The sequence below is a fragment of the Varroa jacobsoni genome, unplaced genomic scaffold, assembly GCF_002532875.2.
Source record: "Varroa jacobsoni isolate VJ856 unplaced genomic scaffold, vjacob_1.0 scaffold_201, whole genome shotgun sequence".
In the NCBI taxonomy this organism is placed as follows: Eukaryota; Metazoa; Arthropoda; class Arachnida; order Mesostigmata; family Varroidae; genus Varroa; species Varroa jacobsoni.
In genome coordinates this window covers 200,110-223,022 of record NW_019213103.1, presented here as the reverse complement: position 1 = coordinate 223,022, position 22,913 = coordinate 200,110, and the positions used below count along the sequence as shown (strand labels likewise).

The window sequence follows — 22,913 nt, the reverse complement described above, 5'->3', positions numbered from 1 at the left end:
ATATAGGTACGTATATATCGATCGCTAGCTGATACTCTTCAGACGCGATATCTTTCTCTAAATTTCGTTCTGCGAGCGAGCTGTACTATGCAACGCTCAACGGCAGTCCAATGCTCAAACCGCACTTCTATCGTCTACTAAGTCTGATTCAGCAGTTAACGGTATGCATGTCGGCTTAATTTCACAGTATCGGCTTAATATCTCAGCTTCCAACTTTAGCACATCGAGATATGGCCCTGCAGTCGACAGGTAGTTTAAACAGCGGTCTGCCCAGACACCCCTTTGCAAATGTGTTGAGTAAAAAATCATTCGAGAAACCATTAAATATAGACAACACCTTCTCGAAGGAACGCTTTGAAGTGAATTAAAGTGTATCGTAAGCCCCTAGGTTCCACTTCCGCGATTAGTGTTTTTCGGAATAACACGAAATGTTGGTTTTCTCCATGTGTGGCTCTCTGCACATTCAACTATTGTCAAGGATGTACTTAAGATAGAGGCTCTTCTTTCCAATCTTAAAAGAATACTGCGCCATGAAAAGTCCTGCGCTCTCCTTACGTTGTTCAGCTCGATACAGCAATACCGCGCTACCGGCACGATTAGCCGTCACAAAACGTCTTGGCACTGGCAATGGCATTCTATGGATGACCTCAACGTCGTATCCTGGTGGGATCAGGGCCCAGAAAATCAATATTGAACACAAATTTTCGACAACTTTTTCAACTGCACGCACTAGGTTATAGAAAAGTAACAGTTAACAGTTGCATCAGGCATACGGCAGTTAAAGCTTCGACGACTAGTTCGCACTCTTTTTACGTAAAGCAGCAAAATCTCCCTAACTCGGTTCCGGTCGCGTTAATCTGCAGCCTCGTCTCCAAGAGTTGCCCAAAGTGATGCAAGATGGGCTCCCGGTTGTGCTGTATTTCGGCAATTGATAAATGAGCTCACATCGAGAGTTTTGAACGAAGTCCTTTCGTGTTTACGGAAGCGTAGAATAAAGTCGCAATCAACGAAAAATTTCGTATGAACCATTAATAGTATAAGCTCTTCGGCACTTCTTTCAAGTGCCGAAGAGCTTATTGGCGCGACTAAGGAAACCTTTCAATTTTTTCTTCGCTCGTAAAGCCACCTGTACTGTACCTACATGGTAAGAGCAGAGTTTCTTAGGCATAGACTTTTGGAATCGCAGCGATTGAGGGTTGCTTATCGTGTAATTTTGAGATACGCAAGCCAACTAAGTCGAGACGTCATAGGCTCGAAACCATTTGCCGGTTCAAGAAAATAAAGACTTCCATTCAATGTAACGAAGGCCCGAACGACTCTGTCGTATTAGAAGCCATATTATACGGTCTATATAAGTAGATGTATTAACTTATGATCCGAGGTAAAGCAGCAAAAAAGAAAAAAGGCGCAATTAGCTTCTACTAAAAGAAATTTTTGAACCATATTTTCTTAAATTGTACTTGCTTTGATCGAAACTGAAATATAATTTTTCTAGTCAAGAAAAATGACAATGATTCTATAGTGATTAATTGGCAGTTGGATAAGATCTATTTTAAACGATTCATGCCTTGATTTCGTTATTCGTGAGTCTCCATGTATCTATATCTTGCATTTCGCGTGGTTGAAAAGTCCACTGGTAACTTCGGGTGCGATGATGGTTCATAAATCCATAGAAACATAAACAGCAGTCTCTAGCGAACTGTTGTTTAAGTTCCATGTATTTAATAATGAGTCTAGGTAGTATACCAGCATCTTAATATCGTTTCAGTGAGTTTTGTAAGCAAGAAGTTGAAGGATTCCAGTATATGCGTCTACAACGCCTAGCATATGATATTCGCGTAACATGCATTAAATACGATCTTCAAATCCAATTATACACAAAGCATTAGATTATTATTAAGGAAGGCTTTACTAAGGCGCACTCCAGCTTCTAACACAGCCATAACCGAGCTATCTGGGTCATCAAAGGTAGATATTCAACTGAGGTTACCCGAAAGAAACAGGCAATATGTCTGTAACATTTACGTTCATAGAATATCATACACGCGGATACCAAGCTAGTTCCATAGACATTGATAACTGTTGTTAGCGTTTCAAGTAGCCGGGTCGCGTATTCTGGCAAAACACGTGCAGGAACATCTTTGAGACAATGCGGCCGAAATCTATAGCGTCCAAAGGCTAAACTGTGTCGTAATGATCAAAAAGATCATTTGAGACCGCTTACCGTTCTGGAGCCCGTCCACGGATGTTGATCCGTTGATGGCAGACTCTCTCCACCAGGTGGTAGCGGGTGTTTGTCGTCGAAAGCAGCAAATTTTTGACCACTTGTTGTGCGAACAAGGTAGCGTCATGTCTCCTGTAATATCACTTTACGCTGATTTAAACTTGGCGCTCGAGTAATGGACATGCGGTCGTTCGTAGCGAATTTACGGGTGAACCGTATGACACCTATTCGATGTTCAACAGAAGCTCCAGACATATAGTCCAGTAGATCATCATGGACTTCAGCAGGCAGGCCCTTGAGATATGCTTGTTCAGCAACATTTAAAGTCGTATTAAAAATAGGAGACCTCCATGATTGTTTGTCCTTATTACTGTGGGCTGGCTACTATTGTTGTACGACAATTGTAAATCCGTCAGCCGCTATTTATCTAACATCCTTGGGCATCATGCCCTAAATATGTACTTCTTTTAAACGTTTCTGTAGCTTAAAATAAAAGTGTTATCCTCCGATCCGATTCACTTCGTCTATTGTGGACGAGGCGTTCATATGTGAAAATTTAACGTTCTTCTCGTATAAGTTTCGTACATATGTCGTCATCATCATGCATGAGGAAAAATACTTTAACCTGGGTCTCAACCGATAAGCGGATCTTATTATTCGATATTGGTGTTATACTTAGATAGAGACCTGCTTAAAATTAGGAAATAAAAGAATCGGGGCGAGCAGTGTAATTATCACGTTGAAGGGCGCTCGCTGTACTGCAATCACACTCTTTTTAGGGCAGAGGCGATAGGGAGTTGTCCATATAATCGTGAGGCGCTATAGCGTGATTTTTGATTACGGGTCGCCATAGATACCAGTCGGAAAAGTAGGAATAGTGAGCATCGCATATTTCTGGGTAGTCCTTGCACCGGGTTGAGATTAAATTTGACTGTTTTTTTTACCAACAGAACCACGCACCACAATACTTGGGACAACTGCTGCGTATGCCATTTTTTGATGAAGTAAACTGCGAGAAACACGATTCCACTACACGTGCAGAGGAGCAATTTATTGGGCAAATTCTAGGAGCTTTGCATTCAAAAGTGGCATTCAATAATTTTTTTTCAAAACGCAGAAGTACGCAGCAAAGGCTTTTGATATAGATGGCCGGGAATTGCGCAATTAGCGCCTGCAGGCGAAGCTTTGCACCGGGTTGCAAGGTGTTTAGTCGATTAAAATTTAAAGCATAATAAAAGCCTGTACCGTCTTCCGCCTGTATAATCTACCATCGAATTTTAGAGTTTATTGGGTTAGTGAAAGAGTTATAGATTTTAGTTTCACCAGACCCATTAAAACGTTCGTGATTGACTCTTTTGTACGTGCACGTCATTTAGTACATGAGACCGAAACGATAGTAATTGAATTCAGCTCAGCACTATATAATTGTTCTGTGAACTATGCCAGCGACAGTGGAGTTATTCAAGTATTTGGGAATTCGTATCCACTATTAATTATTATTCGTAGGCTACGTAGTCTTGTCTTTCAGTGCCACTGCATTTCGACTGAATGGTAGTTTGCTGAGGCTATTTGTCTCAGATCTAGAAGTCTTTTCTATCCCACGTTGCCTTTAAATCAAGCAGCTATGGCTTAATCTGTGATTTGCCTCATTTATACTAGACAACATAACACTCATTATCTGTGAATAGCGTAGTGATATCGATAGACGACGTTTCCAATTCATTCGATCTTATCCTTTACGCTCGAAGGCTTGACTAGATGGTTTGCCCAGTCTTTAGGTGTCATGTTTATTACTAATTACTTTTAGTGTTATAACTGCTGCCCGTCTAGATTAAACTCATGAGCCTAATGTGAGTAAATAAGCTACACCTGATTATAATTGATGGATGAAATCCATCATCGTAACGTTTTGGAGAGCATGCTGTTAGCATCCTCATGCAAACTATATGCAATATTTTCTGTGAAACAGAAACAAAATGTCAACTCATATCGTATTGTCAACATACCGTATCTGCGCCTCCTAGTAGAAAGTCGCTCATAAGTGCAACGATATCTTCATAAAGCAGATCGTCACGGCTAAGCATATGTTGAAGTATTGTCATTTCTCTGCCTTCAGCTGGAGTTTTTCGGGCGTCCTTTATATTCCGAAAGATAACCCTGAAGAAAATCATAAGCAGAAAACGGTAATACTATTATTCTGTTCCATAATGTTTCTAATTTTGTTCCATTGACACAAGCTGTGCGTATGCGAACCAACGATTTTTTCGACTCAGCACTCAAGTTCTCCTCTGTATCTTAGCAGACGCAGAACGAGAGGCAGACCCAATGCTTCGTTAAATTAAGAAATTTATATGACTATTTTTGAGGGTGGTCAGAGGCGCATTGAAAATAGTGCTTTACTTTCCAATTTTATCTTAGTTCTAGTTAGAAAAAAGCATATTCGTGCAAAAATTGTAAATCGAATCAAGATACCGCGAAGTTAGAAAATATAATGATGATTTATAACAGTAATTTTTGGTATTACTTACAAAACGAGGACATACTTAAGGGATTCGATAAAAAGCTACGAAGGGGCAGCCGAATTTCAAACGAAAGCACTTCTAAGGAACTTTCGCTGCCAGCACATAGTCTCTCGTTTGTTTTAGTCTAGCTTATCTTTGCGAAATGAATTACAGAGACCTTATCTCTCATAATGCGGGTGCAGTGTGTAGACCATAGATCAAAATCGCACTACTTTCCAAGAAGGTTGCGCTAAATGGCAGTAGAAAAGCTCTTTACAGTTACACGGGTAATAAGAATATGTCAGTACAGTGCGTGTTTGTAAATTATCAATGAGCGTTTGACAGAGTAAAACAATAGAAGTTATCATCATATTTTGTTATATAGTGTGGCGAACTGAGTTAGCTCGGTCCATGGCTGGCAGGAACGAGCACGTTACAGCTCATAAACGCGTACCTGGTTTTACAATTTGAAATCTAAAATAATTGATCTTTCGTGGCATTCTCCCACGACCCGGCATACGTCGTAGCCGCTTACATACACACGTGCCCTAACTAACAAGAAAATTTGAACTTTATGCCCAGCTTCTCTGGAAAAGATAATATTAACTTGCTGAACTTCTCGCCAGCCTCTCAGCTTTGAAGAAAAACGTTTGTACAGCTTTATTTGAACTTTTTTTTGTGCACTAATCCTAAAATCTAACTTGGCCCATATCGCCCTTTGTAAACATCTGCACATCCGCTTGACGATCTGGTTCGATGGCCCCTTCTATTGTTTTGCGACATTCTCATATTACCAGCCGCCCACCGCTGTCACCAAAATGAACTGAACTTGCTTAGCTCTGTAGTTGGATGGGAAGAACAAGCGCTTCGCAGCCACTCATCTCGATCTTACATAGCCGCAGGCGTGTATTTATTATATTGAACCTATCGCATTTAATATATTACAATGTTTATTTGATATAATATATTATAGTATAAACTGAGTTTAGGATCGAAGTTTTATCATTGTTGATAATGGCTCACAAGCGTCTACAATTGCGCAAAAAACAGATTTCTGGAAAACACCTCTTCTTTTATATTTAGAACACGATTTTGCAGCGAATTCACTAACAGATTCAATCGTATTGGTCAAATGGAAGTGTTAATGGTCAGTCAGTAATGGGGGTAAATAAAAAGAGTTCGTTTATCCATATAATGCACATAGGTTTTGTAGCTAGTATAACAAGCAACGCCATTTAGGGTGTCCCTGCGTCGCTGCCTGTTGGTATCAGAATAAGGCACCAAGGGTAAAAGTGTCAGCATAGTCCGGTAAGCGGAATCAAGCTGTTAATCTATAGAGAGAATATAGCAGCAAATTCATATACTTTAAAAACTAGCCCTTTACAGTGAAATATGGGCACCACTGCAGGTCTCATATTGCGCTGACCTGATAAAGTATTAAAACAGTAGCCTGCGTGACATGCATTATTACGCGGATACTGTGATCATTTTATATAACATTGAAAATACTCGATACTATCGAAAAGCAATACTAGCTTTACCGATGAACAGTTTGACTACTTAAACGCGTAGGAGGTGGTTGCTTATACAGTTACATTCGCAAATATGCGTTTATGTGAAAACAAAGCATGATTGCTGTTGACAATTTTATATCAAGAAATTGCATCTGCTGTCAACGGTGGACAACGAGTGAAAAGCGAGGGCCACTCGCTATAAAAACACCAATTAGCAATACCAACAGATGAATAATAGAAAAATCCACCCTATGACCACTTGTACGGCGCATACAAGTACCGTAAGTAGGGCTTTTACAGGTAAAAATAAACGAAAAAAAAATTATAATATTAGAAGCGGACTCAGCTATAGACTATTGGGCCATCGTATGGTCCTCATAGGAAATTTCTCGCCTAGGTCAGATCACTCACTAAAAACAGAGATATAGAGTAAAGTGTAGTGCAAGAGACTCAAAGTAGAAAGTTACGAAAAATAAATTTAAGAAAACGTGAGGTGTACAGCGTGATAAAGTGAGAGTTTACTAGTTTATAGACTGGGGAATCAGATTTTGTTGAATTAATGTTGTGCGAATAAATTTCAACTGACTGTACTTCAAGTATTAGCGGATGAGGTATCAATAGAAGAATGCACACTTGATCGTGGGTGGCAGCAATGAAGCCGTGGCTATAGACTGAGTTAGTCATAGTGATCACTAAAATTGTAAGGAAACCACATTCGACTGGTTTAGGAGAATATTAAACGATATAAGAATATAATAAGAACGAAAGAGGTAGACCGATCGATGCTTAAGCAACATGGAGTAATTAGTATTGGTAAAGAAGAATCTGAATGCTTCAAATTCAACCAATTGAGCGAAGTAGAATGCTTTGGACATTGGGCATTCGGGCACAGACCAGTAAGTAACCCAACCTTAGTTTCATATGGATTCTAGCCGCTGCACATGCATGACGCACAATAGTAAAGCACAGCAGAACGTGCATCGCTTGCAGAGACATTGACCCATTAATGGCTACATTAACTTCTTAATGCAAAATGCCAAAAAAAAACATAGCGATATGATTTAATTCAAAAGATAAGGTATCTTCAGTAAAATCTTGCTGCGCGATGTACTTCTAGGTTCAACAATATCGTATGCAACCTAAACGTACGTAATTTTTTTAGGCAATTGGAGTAAACGTCCACTAATTTGTTCTATCTGAAACTCCACAATGAAGTCTTCGGGTTATTCGGCATACAGCAATGTGCTATTGTCGTTATGTTACTGCGCAGAATCGGATTTTTGTTCAAAAACCGTCGGACTATCATGAGGTTCAAACTAGGTGCCGTGACTTCACGTCTCAAAATGGATTTTTATATATCGTTCCCACACTTTTCAAGGTTTAACTAAGAGTACAGGCCGAATATAACTACACTGATGATTGCATTAGCGTAAACAAATTCATAAGTAGGGTTACTGTAAGATAAATACCATGAAAATAAAAATCATGGTTATTTATCGAAAATAAAAAAAATCGACAAAAATAATTTATGCTACCAACAAAGATACCTAAGCGGACAGAGGTACCTGTAAAAGTCAGAGCACTTAAGGAATCTTGTATCTATCAAGAAATCTTTAACCTATTAAGAGATTAGAGATAATCTCTAATCACTATTGATTCATCTTTTCAGTACTGTTAAAATGCGAAGCTCAACTAAAGTAGAATATCAAGATTTTTCGAAAGAGTTTTAAGTCGTATAAGCTAAGTCTAAGACATGCAACAATTATTTCTTCAAAAAACTTCCAAAGAAACAGTTTCTAATAAGTATTTTTACAGAACATAATTAGACAAAAATAAAGCCGCACTTACTCGGTAAAGTCATCCATAGCGGCCTCGAAGCGCTTCCAACTAGGCGTGCGAAAGTACCGCCAGAACGGTAGGCGATAGCCAAAGATTTGCAAACACTCAAATATTACGTCCATTGATTTAAGGACGCGATCTGCGTCGCATCCCTCGGTCAACTCTGTATTCATGCACTGTAGTCGCTTGTCTAGAGCGACATATAATACGCTTTCTAGGGACCATTTGTAGAGCAGACGAAGGCAATTCCACTGTCCAGGTCCGAATCGACTCTGGTAGTCACGGATCAGATCCAGCGCTTCTTCAGCAACGTCGTTCATGCTGGGCACGTATGACATAATTGTGCGCGGCTTTAGGGTATAGGGCTGGGTCTTTGACCTATAGTTGTACCATTCTTCTCCTTGCCTAAAAAGTTTAAAAAATAACTTGCTTGTTTGCAGCTCGAGCGCATTGATTCGCCGCTGTTGCAAAACATCTTATCTTTTAACTGCAAAGAGCAAGAGACGACAATATCTGTATACAACAATGCTTACAATGCTTCGTTATCAACGCGATTCTGGCCTTGAGATTGTTAGCAAAACATAAGAACCGCTGTGAGCATTAAGGACACATATCTATGTGTAGCATAAGGTCAAAAAAAATTGAGTTTGGATAAGTGAAACTTGTAATAACATGTAATGAATAAGTGTAACATGTATTAGAACATAAATAAATGTTAAACCATATTATCATAGACATAAATTACATATAATAACATATACTTAACTAAAGCGTATAGTCTATTAGTCCATAAATATTTTCATTTTAGTAAATTGGGCGTAGGTTTTCTTGAACACATCATTAGCTCATATGTCAGAAGTTAATGGCCTTTTGAATTAAGCACAGGAGAAAATGTTCAATCGTGTTGTACGTATCCAGTTTAATATATATACATAACTGACTAAAAAAGAATTTCCTTAAAGGATTTTTTAAACATATTCAGTTTACATTACATAATCTTTTATGTTCGTTTAAATAATTTTAATTTGCTTAATTAACTTACAATAAGATTGGAAAATATTACATATTACACACTCAACAACTCAGTTATTGTTGAACGCATACGCAGGGACAAAGCATACATTTTAAAGAGACTAACCTCCAGCTTATCCCCTTCTAAATAGAAGCCTCTTGAAGGAAACCCTCTCCCATCAAGAAGCATCAGAACCTTCTGGCAATTTTTTTTGTCTTACGTTCGAAAGGAGTAAAAATTAGGTCATCTCCATGTCGCGTCTGTCCGGTCCACTTGCAGGTCGGTGTCCCCTGCTTTATCATCCGTCGCTCATCCGGCATTCATAATGCGTTTACCTTTTAAATTTAGGAACACTAGCTGGGCCAGCAGTACTACGCACGCTTTGTTTCGTACTAGGAAGAGTCGGCTACAGAAAATAACGCTTAATGACAGTAGAATCAGACGCACGACTTTAGATATTTAACCCTGCTAGGAGAAGAATAGAGCTGTAAATTTTTCAGTCAAAAAGAAAAAACGTAACTATGCTTCACTGAAAGCCTTGAAGTACGGGAGACTTATTTCTTCAACTAAGTATGTAAGTAAAACCTGCTGATTTACTCTGCTTCTGATCATCGGTCATTTCGCGCGTAATTTAAGGCACTTGCAGAGCAGTGCCACTTGTTGAGAACGACAAAGCGAAGTTGCACACCGCGATCTATTCTTAATGACTTAAGAAAGGCAAGATCACACTTTGAACACTATATTGATTGCAGTAATCGCTCCTGTTCCAGAGGCTCTACGAAGTAACAAAAAATACTCTCGCTGGAAATCGCATTTAAGCAACTGACAATCAACTGTCCAATCGAGTTTTGGGACTCATACCACCACCTTCCCTTTGTCGTAGCTAATTATCCGGCAATAGATATAAAGCAACAGAGAAGATTCATAACAACGAAGTACCATGCTTTAAGATATAGCTGACGACCTAAGTCGCATTTAAGGGTTCATATTTTTTTGTGAATGCGTTAAAAAGAATTCGACTGGTTATTAGAGAATGACCTAAAATGTTTTGCGTTTTCAATTGTAGCTAAAGATGTACTTCTCTGTGCTAGTAAAAAGTTTATACAGAATATTCTTACTTTTGAAATGACTTCGTAGGGACAAGTGTAGTTTGATATTGAGACTGTTGTTGCTCATTTAGTTCATAAAAACCCATTCTCTTGCCCCCTATATCTTTCTTGTGAAGACAGTTCCAAACACCTTGCTAGGTCACTCCTACGTGATCAAGAACCTTCCGGTGAGTTTGAGCGGGTTTCTTTGAGCGGCAGTTAAAGTTCTTCGTTTTGAAATGGCTTGGAACGCCTAGGCTATAAATTTCTTCGGCCTTCCTTTAGACCCAGGGAAAATTTCTTCACGAAATCTAGCAACAGCTTTCTACCACTGAACTATCACCCAAAGTTCCATTGATATATTCTGTTGTCTGGGTAGTATGTATTTGCATTTTTGGGACAAACAACATACAGTGTCCCCAGTGGCGCGCTTGGATTTCCATTTATACACAGGCCACATTGCTTCTAGACAGAGAAAATGGTACAAATGTCCGAGAACACGTAAAGTCAGAGCAGGAACCGAATATTAGATCTACCTTTTCCTCAAACAGTTATTAGAATAATCAACGTTTCGGCTAACATTTTACTTGCACATTTGAAATCACCAAATGTGTTTTTTTGTGGACGTATAATAAAACAGTAAAAATAATGGTATGGAAGTATACTACACAGTACTAATTAAACAGACGATCGGTTTCGGTCATGCCAATGCGTTAGCTTTCCTATGTTACTCAGAGCATCAACTAGCTACGGCCCGTAAAATAATAGGGATCGAAAATGATTGCTTGTTTATTAATAATCCAGGTTCACGGCCCTTTTTTGTACACTATTAAAAAATGATCACAATATCTGTATGTATACATTTTCATTGATCTTAGGCACAACCATTACTTTCATTCATTACTTACATAATATTACAATAAAAACGTTTGGCACAAACCTTCCCTCATATAAATAGATTATTATGTTTTTAATTGTAATACTATCGTACTTATGGCATATTGCTGTCGCTTAGGTTTGCCTACACACGTATACGCTTAATATCTTCTCCAATACGTACATGGTGAGATATCCGATATTATGATACCACTGTGGTCTACTGGAGCGGTACTTCTTAAAGGCTGCACTGCCGACGCGGAAAGGCGTTCGACCCTCTGATTGATACAGCGTCTCAATATCATCAGCATCAAAAAGGTGCACGAGAGGATACCGTCCTCCAAGGTATTCAACAACGATCCTTCCGTGTTTCTTGTAAATATCTCTGGCCACGTGGTGCGGTTTATCCGGGTCATATCCACCTTTCAATGAAAATTTATATAATGCAGTTTAAACAAGTAACTACCGATACCGACAAACTCCGAACCGAAGGTGAAGCTCTTCTGCAAAATCCCAACCGAAGGGGAAACTAGGCCAAATATTGTGATATACTGCTCGAGTGAAGTTCAATGGAAAAGCTAATTAAATGTAAAACATGAGTCGTTTAATAATGCAACATGGATTAGCTAGCATTGATAGATTTAATCGCCAAACATGCTTTCTCGCGCACTCTATGTATAAGCCTTATTAAGCAGGTAACATGTCTTGACTATACATGACTTTCATATCTACAATGTTTAGTTTATAACGTTAAGTATGTACTTGATATTTGTTTTCTGCTTTGGTATAATATCGATAACATGAATTCGTCTAGTTTATACTTTAATAAACCTGAACAAAGTTGACAGCGAAAAATTACTGAATAAGGTTCGGAATTTTATTTAAGAAAGTCCCCACTGCGGTTTAAATAGCCATCTTTATATCTACGTTTATATCTAATAAAAATAACGGTGCTTAATAATATAGTTTTTTTACCACCGAATCTTTTACAAAACTCTCCACCAGGACAGACTAGTATCAGTTGATACGATGAGAGATTTTTTGCTAACTGCAGAATAAATGAATAAGAGGCAAGTTACAACATCATTGACTTTTTTTTAACATATTCTTCCTTCTAAGATAATGAGCTAGCTGGCTGGCCGATGTCTAAAAGTGTCGCTGAACCTTGACACCAACAAGCATCACAGACACTGATGCACTTACTTGTCTACACAGTTTTTCAGAACGTCGAATATTAAAGAAGGAACAAGCTCATTCGATGGTATGGCGATGGCGAAATATTCCAGAAAACATATTTAATAGATTTTAGTCACTTCCAGCAGCACTACCCCTAGGGGAAATACCACGTAAGCAAATCAAGTATTTGAAAGGTTTCTATGATGCAAACAAGCGTAGCGGCTCAAAGCAGTAGCAATCCGGATAAACCGTCTCGATGGTTAGAATATAATTGCATAATTACCTAAACAATGCTTAAAATTTCAGAGCTATGTACATTTTCGCAAACAAAAATCCTTACTTACTTTACGTCAAGAATACAAATAATCTATTTGTCTTGTTTGGGCAGAAATTATCATTATCGGCACTCTTGTTTTTTTTTTTATTATTAGGTAAGCCCAATATTAAAATAATATCGTAAAACTATATTTAATTTACCATTAGATTTTGTTATTTTTATGATAGTTTAGTTTCCCATTATTCGCCTTTACAGAAAAAGTTAGCACTGCTCGATTTTAGCCAAAGCAAAAGCGTCCTTATTAACGTCGCAGAGCTTGTCATAAATTCTCGCTTATTCATCCTTCTCTATTATGGTCTACAAATACCTAGTTACTAGTATACTTGTAACCATACAGGACGCTGGAGGGGCCGTTCCAGGGATTGATGGATTCCTAGTTTTTTAGGTATGATCTCTGCTAAAAACCTGTTCTTGTGTTTGCCACGAAAAATAACATTTTGCATATAGACTAGAATTCTTTTTAAGAAGCATCGTTTTGAGGTAGACAAATGCCCCCGAGCTATAAAGGTTTTCTATGAGAATGCGCTAACGCGATTTTCAGAACGTCGATGCAATGGTAGGTTAGCAGTGACTTGATTGGCAAAGTGTTTAAACCTGAGCACGTTGTTAGAAAATATCTCGATAAAATTAAAGAAACTAGAAGGTAGTTCAGTCGGCTACGAAAATGGCCATGTGACTTTTATATTTCTATTCCGTGTCTTTGCAGGATAATGTCTAAGTTTATATGAATGAAGGATGTTGTTGCCAAAAAGTCTGTACTAAATTAATTAGTTAAGTCACCAGCGTAGCTTAGAACTGTGATTATGTCTAGCATTTACCGAGTATCTTTTTCACCTCATTTCATCCATAAAGTGCGAGCGTTTTCGAACACGACAAAAGGGTAGAACTGATGTTCGGTTTTATGATTTTACCGTAGCAGTAGCATAATCAAATCTACCTGTTCAAAAAGGATGATCTGGTATTTTTGTGAAGAGAAGTTTATAGGATTTTCCTAAATTTTCCGCGAATGAATTGGAAAATGCGCAGCAGCTATCTAAGAAGGGATGGATATGATTCGAACTCGGAAGGTCCCTAGAATTTCACAACAATTTCAACAGTATCAAAATTTGGTGTATTGGGTGAGTACTGAGATAAATAAATCGATTACATGGGAATTTATATGCGCTTGCTTATGATGTCGTGGAATTAAGAGATTTTTCCTTGCACACAAAAAAACGTAAGATATATGCTATTCCGTTAGCACAATTTGAGAAGTTCGTTGCATCCACTAGATAATACAGGTAGAAAGTATTGGAGGTTATTCCACTTTTCGCCAAAAGTCTTCGATGACGAAAAGTAAGTCAAATAACGGATGTGAAACGGTGCGTCTGTCAAAATATAGACAATGAGGAAGGACTCCAATTGAGTGTTATCTACTAGACTTAAAGAAAGATTCGTAAAATAATGCCGGTACGACTTTTTGCAGACTTCACGTAGTTCCAAACCTTAGGATAAATAAGACTCTACATTTTGTAAATGGGGCTCGCGATAAATAGGGTCAATCTATTTGACCTATCGTCTTCAGTCCTATCTAGCCTTGATGAATCGTTATATTTTAACATAATGAGATAAAGCGTTGTTCTCGGTAGCCCCTTATCAATTGGCTTTGAGCTGAGTTTTTTTACCCTTAGCGAAAGCAAATAGTACTAAAACGTACCGCTTACATGCTGACGGCGCGGACACATAACGCATCTGTAAGCTGACGGACCAGCTCTCCTCCACCATTTGCTTTGCTTAAATTTACCCTTAAAATGTCAGGCACGTTACGTATAGAAATTTAGGTATTATCAATGACAAGGGAGACGTACGGTTCGCTCCTTCATAGAGTTCGGACTTCGTAGAACGGTTTTTTAAGGTACTGCCTTTCCCTTAGTGAGGCAAGATAAAAACAAGTTCCACAAGTGCTACATTATTACTGTACAAGTAGTAACTGCCTCCACAAAGGTAGCATGCTCAGGCTGGGAACTGTATTACTCTGGCAATGTAACGCGAACGATGTTTCGAATTACAGTTTATAATTCTATTATAGGTGATCATTTAATGCTACACCTTGAGGCCTAATAAAATCAAATTCGATGCATGGGGATAATTCGAACCAAAAGCTATAGCGGCAAGCGGGTTAGCTGCTTTCTGTATCTTTAGGCAACTAAGCGAGTTCTACATACCAGTGCGACCTGCGTCTGGTTGCACTCTAATCCAAATATTCACGGTCCCAAAGAAAGGTCATATCAACTTTAAACAACACTGTTAAGGGGAAAACGTTGCAATTTTGTGTGCGTTTTTGAATGAGCCATCGGCTCCAAACAGAAGGTTTGAGGAGTAGAGCAGTCGCCGCGGTAACCATATTTCATTTCAATACATTTTCTACTCGAGGTAATATAACTGTGCTAAATGTATCTCCATTTTGCTAGATGTAGTGGAAGGATGTATGCTGACTTTCGATGTGAAATCTCTTATAGAACATTTATTATTAATTTGTCTCTTATTTTTAAGTGCATTTTATTCCATAGAAACTAAATACAAATTTTTCGAGGAATCGATAATTGTCTATGCGATAGGATTGGATAGGTTAGGTTTCAAAACACCGACAAACGTAGGTACGCGAGTCTTTAGTTTAAAACTTTAAATCAGCACTTCTGAGGAAAACAGATTTTCGTAGACATACAAGAATTTGCTATAATAATATTAAATACACCGAACTAATACGGTGAAAACCCAGGTCCAGTTCGCTAAGCTTTTGACTCAGGCTATATTTTATAATAGATATTTCCTTTTCACTCAGTAGGAGCAGCAAAATAAATTATAGTATGAAAATACGAGAGGTTAATACGAAAATGTCAATGTGCTTAAAAATCCAATGCGGGCACCAGCTCAGATTTCGTCGCTCCTTAAACAAAGACAAGAGTCGATTCATACATTTGAAACAGGGTTGATTACAGTATTTACATGAAAGAACGAGAAACATGAATAACTTTTAAAAGCCATTCTATAAAAACGGTAGCTTATTTAAAAGTAGGAAATATGAAAACATGCATGTTTAGGGCCATTTACAAGCGCGCTAATAACGATATGGACCGCGGGATACTTTGTCTCGTAGGCAGCGGCTATCTTACCCTGGGCTCTAGTATCCGGGTGTTTAACAAAACACACAGAAAGCCGCGAACCCCGTATTAAATCACGATATACCATTTTGTTTTTCAGTGCCACCTCAAGCGGGTTGGTCATCGCACTGATTATTAAATCTGGGTCTGTGTAGCTAGTTTTTAGTTAGAATGCACGGGTGAACACGTTGTAGGCCTGTTTTTCAAGCTGAGTCGAGTTGGCGCCTTAGCACCTCAACAAAAAATGGCGCTTCATAGGCTAATTAGAGTAATATGTTTTTGTTTGAGACGTGAAGGCCGCTGGCGGCAAGCTGGTTCTACACCGTCGAGTCTGCGCAGCTCATTTACGATGGGATGTCGCTATTAAAAGCAAAATCATATGCTTGCGTAAGGAGATCAATCAGCACGTGTCATTTTTTGATCTCGCTTAGCAGGTAGCTGATGACTACTGATTATAGAGATAGGCTGATTTTGATTGTCGGCTTGAACCATGCCCGCGGTTTTCCCACAGAAATCAAGCTCTTATCAGGAGTTTTTCCCAAGTAACCCTACAACGTTTTGATACTTTTCAGCGCGTATGTGCTTGAAAGGCGTATGGCATTCTTTTCAAGTTGTATTTAACATGCAGCCTAAGAAGTCAAATACAGCGTATAGTTAATGACGCAAAGTGCTAGGGGTGCGCTGGGCGCGTGGCAGAAGAATCGAACTAGAAGAGTGGGTGATTGCAATGGTTAAAAGCATTATTTTTTTCTGGACAGTATCTATGAGGTTGAGGTGTTCCGATTGGTGCTAAAACCACAGATTACCATCAATGAATAATAAATCAACAAGGTAATTTAATGAAATGTAAAGTTCACTTAGCGACGAGATGGCTTTCGACTACTAGTTTAGCCAATCGTAACGTGTTTATGCGCTAAATTTAGGGACACATGATAGTCTAGGTTCGAAACCGGATTTAGTCAAGTCACACTTCATTTCCTGCCAACCGTATGAAGCAGTGCTGAACGAACAGCATACTGTACTGGACATAAAACTCACAGAAGCTCATTAGGAGAAAACCATTTAATTCGGATACTGGACTGAGAAAGCTACCTCAGATCGGACGACCATTTTTTTCGACTGACCTTACAAATCGGATGCGAAATCTTCCGTGCATTGCGATGTCGCTTACTTCATTGTTATGCCGTTCAGTATGATTTCATGTTATTGTCACAACTGCAAGTGTATAATATTATTGGTATAAAATTATTTTATTTAAAGCCATATGTGCTATTTGGGGCAGACAAAACTTATCATTTTTTAAAAACACATTTTTCATAAAACTCAATCTCTTATTACAGTAAAATGCTATCCCGTAGTTGAAAACAAGCAAACGGAAGCACTGTTTTTTTACTGAAACATATTTTTTAGCAGGCTAAGCCTAATCACTAATATTATTATGAAAAGGGCACGATGCACCCAGCTGAATGAATTTTCCGTTGAATCTCTTCCATGTCGAGAAAACATTGTTCTTAACAGAATTACAGATTTCTAAAAAGGACACGCTAGCACTCGAAATTATCCATGTCCAGGGTGTTCAAAGAATTATTCCATTAAATGAGCTATAAACTGATGAAATGTTTCTCATAAATAAGCAAGCAAAATGCAGGGAAATTGTAAACCAGGACGCCCAACAAAAACAAAATGCTTTTAAACTTAAGTTGGATGTGGCTCAATTCAACACCTGGACCGGACCTGTTCCGAAGTTGACTCATGTCTAAGTTCAGAAAAAAATTACTTGTTAAAAAAGTAGTATGCGATCTACTTTATGCATATATTTGTCATCGCGATGCAAGCCAGCGCTAAAATGAGGTTTGTTGGCAATAACGAAATAACCAGCGATCATTATGCCAAATTGTTGCTCCGGGTTAAATCTGCGCGGGCCGAGCGCGAGTTCGGGAAGATCAAAATCAGTTGTCACTTCATTAAAAAACTCCAGCAGAGTCTATGTTCTACGCAGATCTGCGCGCGAATTCATCGTATCGATGTTTAATATGTTTGAAAGTTCACTCTAGCTCACTGGAGCTGCAACCCAGAATGTCTTCGCGATGATTTAGATATCGTAAGAAATGCCCAAAGAGTAGCCAACCACAACAATGAAATTATGTCATCTATAGATCTTCAATATGAAATCCCAAAACACGACCCGTAATCCTGTATGACAGACTATTCAATCACATTCAACCTCAAAAGGGCTACATTAAAAATCGCACGGTGTAACATCAGTCGCCAGAAGCATTTCTTTCTTAATAAAGATTTATGACTTATCCTAATACATGACTTTAATCCTGAAAATATATTTTTCATTTTAGAGCGTTCAGTGTGTTCTTGCTGTTAGTTTATATCTTACCATCGCAGTATTCAAAAATGAGCAAATCCTGCAAATTAACGCTCAATTTTCGTAATCTTAATTTTTCATAATCAAAAAAATAGATGTTTTCTTCTTCTAAAGCCCTCTAGTGTATAATAGAGTATACCCACTTAATAGATGTGTAAGTCACTGTTTATTACCAGACTTAACAGAGAAGCCAAGCACACTTTGATATATCGACTAGTAATTACGCTTGAAATGAACTGTATACAAGGCGCTCAAATAATTGATTAATCAACACCGGTCATATAACTTTGCCTCTCTTCTACTTGATAACGTAAAGTGTGTGCATGCAAGATATACATACTTACCGATCAGAGGCCAATATATCCAACTGCTACCAAAATATGGAAGACGAAGCATTCTTGGAATCTCAGTAAACGGTTTTGAAGGTTCGTTGGAAATTGTAGTCGATGTCGATAACCTATGACTGGAAATTCTTTTTAAATGGTTGTTAGCCATTTGTAAAACTTTACCCCTGTTTAAGAGGTGCATTTTCACGCTTTATCCGATATGGAGTATCCTATATAGCTTTAGGTGATGCAAATAAAAAAAGCGTTCTACGACTTAATATTCACTTGAAAAGCTAAAGCTGGAGCTGTTCGTCTAATTTTGTAAGTTTTTGTATATAATCATATATACAACATCGACACATGCGTGAACTATGCAAAACAAGTCCGAATGCACATAAACTCAGATGGTTTAACTCTATTAGCAGTCTGTGTATAGAGCCAGTAAACGTAACACACTTTATTCAGGACCACTTATCGTTTCAGGAATCGCTGCTAATTTTCTACTGCTTGACGGACTGTATATTGTTCGACTATCTCAGCTCCTCTCCAATTGGCCCCATTTCTACTGCGAGAGAGGCATAGGCTACAGCTAGGAGCACAACACACCAACGTATCTCTACTAAGACCGATTGCGCGTATGCTGATTATTACAGTTTCCGTTTATGCTTGGTCGCACGTACAGTTCAGTATATTCGAGCCAATCGACGAGAACAGTAGGAGTTCAACCAGCAAAGTTTCCTCGCTTTCTAACGAAACAAAAAAGATGTTTTGAGGTTACCGGCGCTTATTATTTATTTCGATTACAGTCTCTGTTCACAGCAGTATAATCCACCGCCACAAGATAAAAAAAAAATACGAAGTCTTCATTTACTTTAGACTCAGCTAGCGTAATACTCTTTCTACGAAAAGAATGTTAAAAAAGGAAGATGCCAAATCGAATTGATGGCAAAGGGTCTTTTAATGCACATTGTACTAATGTAAGACCTTTGAAGAATATACTCAATTTTAATCCTCATTAAGTGAGTTTGCGTATTTCAAAATCAAAATTTTAAGAGAAATAAACTAATAAATCAATTAGCCTTATTTCGGCCAGACTATCAGAACCTCCTGTACGCATACATATATTGAGCCCCATCTATCTATTTCATCTGCTTATTACATTGAATTGACATAGGCTGAAAATGTGGGAGCTGCTGATTCAAGCCTCACGAAAAATGTACTATTTTCTGCACGACAGAAATAATGAATATGTATGTAGCAAAAAAATCTTTACACTGTTTAACGGGTTATAACTTTCTGAATCTTCTTTCATTTCAGGATGTAACAAGTTGAAATGATGAGTGGATCAAGAATAACTTTTAAACAAATCTAACTTATTTTAAAATGCTATTGGATGTATGACAGTGTAGCAGAAATATAGAAACAAAGCCACAGGAGGTTTCAGGTTAGTTTATCTACTTTACTTGCGATAAATCGAATAAAGGATAAGTTTGTATTTCTGTATATATATATATATCTGTGTATACGTATATATCTGTTTAGTATATTTATACGTTCATCATCACGTTTGGAAGACAAACAAAATTAAAGAGCTTTACCAGCCAAAAAGGAATTCTGGTAAATTATACAAAAACATTCCAAACGCCTGCAAGACAATCAAATTGTAAGACGTAAATAGAAAAGTTATGTGCCAGCAATGGTATATGCTTTCAGTTAAGATGATCAGGGGCGAAAAAAGCCGTTTTGCGAATGGTGAATAGGATCAGCAGCGTCTAGAGAGGATTGTTTGAAGTGATGAAGTTACATTCACATAAAGTGGTACAATTAATTAATAGAACTGTAAATGCGCATGTTACGTAGCCACACAATGTAAATTCACCAGGTATTAGCATGGCGTGGCATTTCCAGCAAAGAACGATTCTTTTCTCACAGTAACAGCGATTGGTGCCAGTTAGTTGAATTTACTACAGAAATCTGTTTTGTTACGCATGCAGGAGTACATCAGTGAAAGTGACGAATTTTATTTTCGACAGGGCAAAGCACAAGTACACTATCACTACAAAAGCCAAGACTTTCTTGTCGAGAAAGGTCACAGATGAAATCTCCGTCTTACGACATTAAGTAAATATTAAGACTGAGTATAAATTGAGCAAAATACGCACAAAATTGCGTTTTGAAAAGAAATATTTTACATCCTTGTGAATCTCGCTCTGAAGTTCGGTTTGTGAATAGCAGGCAAACAACTGTGACCGACCTACCGATCAGTGGTTCATCAACTAGACGGTCATTAGTACCTATGATTTTCATTTGCTATTTGGATGGTAACTTATTATCGTTGTTTTAGAAATTCGGCGTCAAAAAGTACAAAAATCTATAAAGTCTCAAAAGGATTTCGAGATCACGTTAAAGTTTAAACGACTTTTTAATAAAAAGTTGTACACATAAAAAAAGGTTTATACGTTTTGTGTCCGGTACCTGAATTTCTAGGCATTACTTCAGGTGGTCGGCTCCCAGTATGAATCAAAATGTACCTATAACATTAGTGCATACTTAGACGAGGCAGCATAGACGAAGTACATATTTAACTTATGAGACACATTTTCCAGTAGTTTTAAATACGACAGCTTAGCTGTTTTCGGTAGTACATTCTCCATCGAGAACAAATATGTGCAAGATTGCTTCTGTCATTATAATTCCAGAATGAAATTCGTGTTCGTAAATTTACTTTTTCATGGTTCAGTGAAACTAAAAGCTGTTACGTGATCAAGTAAACTGTCTCCGATTTCAACGAGTGCATCTTGAAAACAGAACAAGTTTTGAGAAATGCCGCGTAAATAAAATAATAAAGTAAAATAAAATAACGTCATTTTAAAAAGATAAGAATAACGTTTCTTACTTTTTATACTGAAAATTTCATACTTAATATAATAAGACTGAGTTTTTGTCTGTGTGACTAAAATTGCCCATGTGAAATGGAAGTTTTGAACTTCGTGGGCTGGTAGAGCAGGACTTCATCTTGGAGAAAACTGTTTATGATGTTTCCCGGTTAATTGAATATTTTCTGGGCAGATAGTTTCTCTGTTTGGAAGATTTGCTTGGCAAGCATTGAGAAAAGATTTGTTTTAAGCTCTATCTATTTAATAGACTCTAGTAGCTTGAAAATTAAGTTTTAGAAAGAAGTTCGGTTTGAAGTTTCGTAGTAAGATGATAAATTTTGCGAGCATAGTTGAGACCTTTTATTTCGGCTAAGAAACGAACTAAAATGCATAGGTAAAATGGAATTGTATAGTTCCGTATGGCGACTATCGTAATACGGTACTCTAACGAAAGAGTCGTCGGTGAGATAATAACAGCGGCCCATAGATCTACATCTGATGCGAAGTTTGAATTAGACAGGATATCAGTAGCAAGTAACCGCTGCCACGTGACAAAATCATTGACTGATTGAATGCAAACGAATCATTAACGTAGTGTGCTTTTTGCAAGCGCTAGCAAATACATACAGAGTTGCATTTCACCGTTTGAGCGAAGTAAATGGTTGATAATAGATGAAATATGCCGATGCGAAAGTGGCTAAATGAATTAGATAAAATGGCGAATGATATTATAAAGACGTCCTAACAGAGAAGTAGAGGTTACTAACACAATATAAAGGTTCTGAACTGAATGAAAGAACATGAATGGTCTTGCGTATACGGGTAGAATAAAATTTAAATTTATACTAGAAATCTTCAAGCAGAGGTCAGTTGTTTGTTTAAGTAGGAGGATGCATACATTGCGGTAACGCACTAAGCATAATAGGGAGATTGGATTGGATGAACTGATTGCAGCAGGATACTGAAGTTACCAAAAAATGTTCATGTGAAGGTAACGGAATTACTACTGTAGGATAACCAATTTGAGCTAACTGTCTCTGGAATAGTTGAGTTTTGGCCCAGAATGGGATTCGCGTGAGCGATTTATAGACATAATTGTTTTTAGAGGGTAGTTTATTTTACTCGTTCGAGTTTGAATGTTATTCTTTCGTATGCGTAGTGTGCCAACTAATTAATCGCTAAGGAACTAATTGAAAGAGCTAATTGCAGCGAAACGTCTGAAGCATTACATGCGAGTGAGAATCGGCTTACTTGAATGTAGCCAATCATTGAAATAAATCTAATTACAATAGCTCCAAGACTGCGGGATGAGTAAAACAACGTTGGCTATGCCCAAAAAATAAAATCACTGAATTGAAGGACTGTGACAGGATATCATCGCAAGTCCAACAGGTCTAAGAAAAAATGCCATCGATTCTAAACTAAGCTCATTCAATATTCATCACATTTGTTCATAGTAAGATAGACTGATTCAAAAGCCAACTAGAAAAAAAACAAAAAAACAGCTTCATGAAAAGATTATGATGATCACGATGATTATGATGGAATGACCGAAAAAAAAGTAATATGCTAAATATGTCAAGATAACGGTACATAAGATTGCTGATTAACTGACTCAGAAATAGAA

At 37.8% G+C, this 22,913-nt stretch overlaps 1 protein-coding gene across 1 annotated transcript in view; it reads right to left on the bottom strand.

Annotated features, from left to right (window-relative positions):
- LOC111273590 (putative cytochrome P450 49a1) overlaps window positions 1-18,946 on the bottom strand; it is a 32,296-nt gene extending 13,350 nt beyond the window's left edge. Inside the window, exons 1-4 of the mRNA XM_022855313.2 lie at window positions 18,429-18,946; window positions 11,239-11,476; window positions 8,088-8,483; window positions 4,231-4,381 (exon numbers count right to left, since the gene is read on the bottom strand). Of these exons, the coding sequence (XP_022711048.1) occupies window positions 4,231-4,381; window positions 8,088-8,483; window positions 11,239-11,476; window positions 18,429-18,612 (969 nt within the window). The 5' untranslated portion in view covers window positions 18,613-18,946. The remainder of the gene's footprint in view (window positions 1-4,230; window positions 4,382-8,087; window positions 8,484-11,238; window positions 11,477-18,428) is intronic.
- Window positions 18,947-22,913: the final 3,967 nt, after the last annotated feature.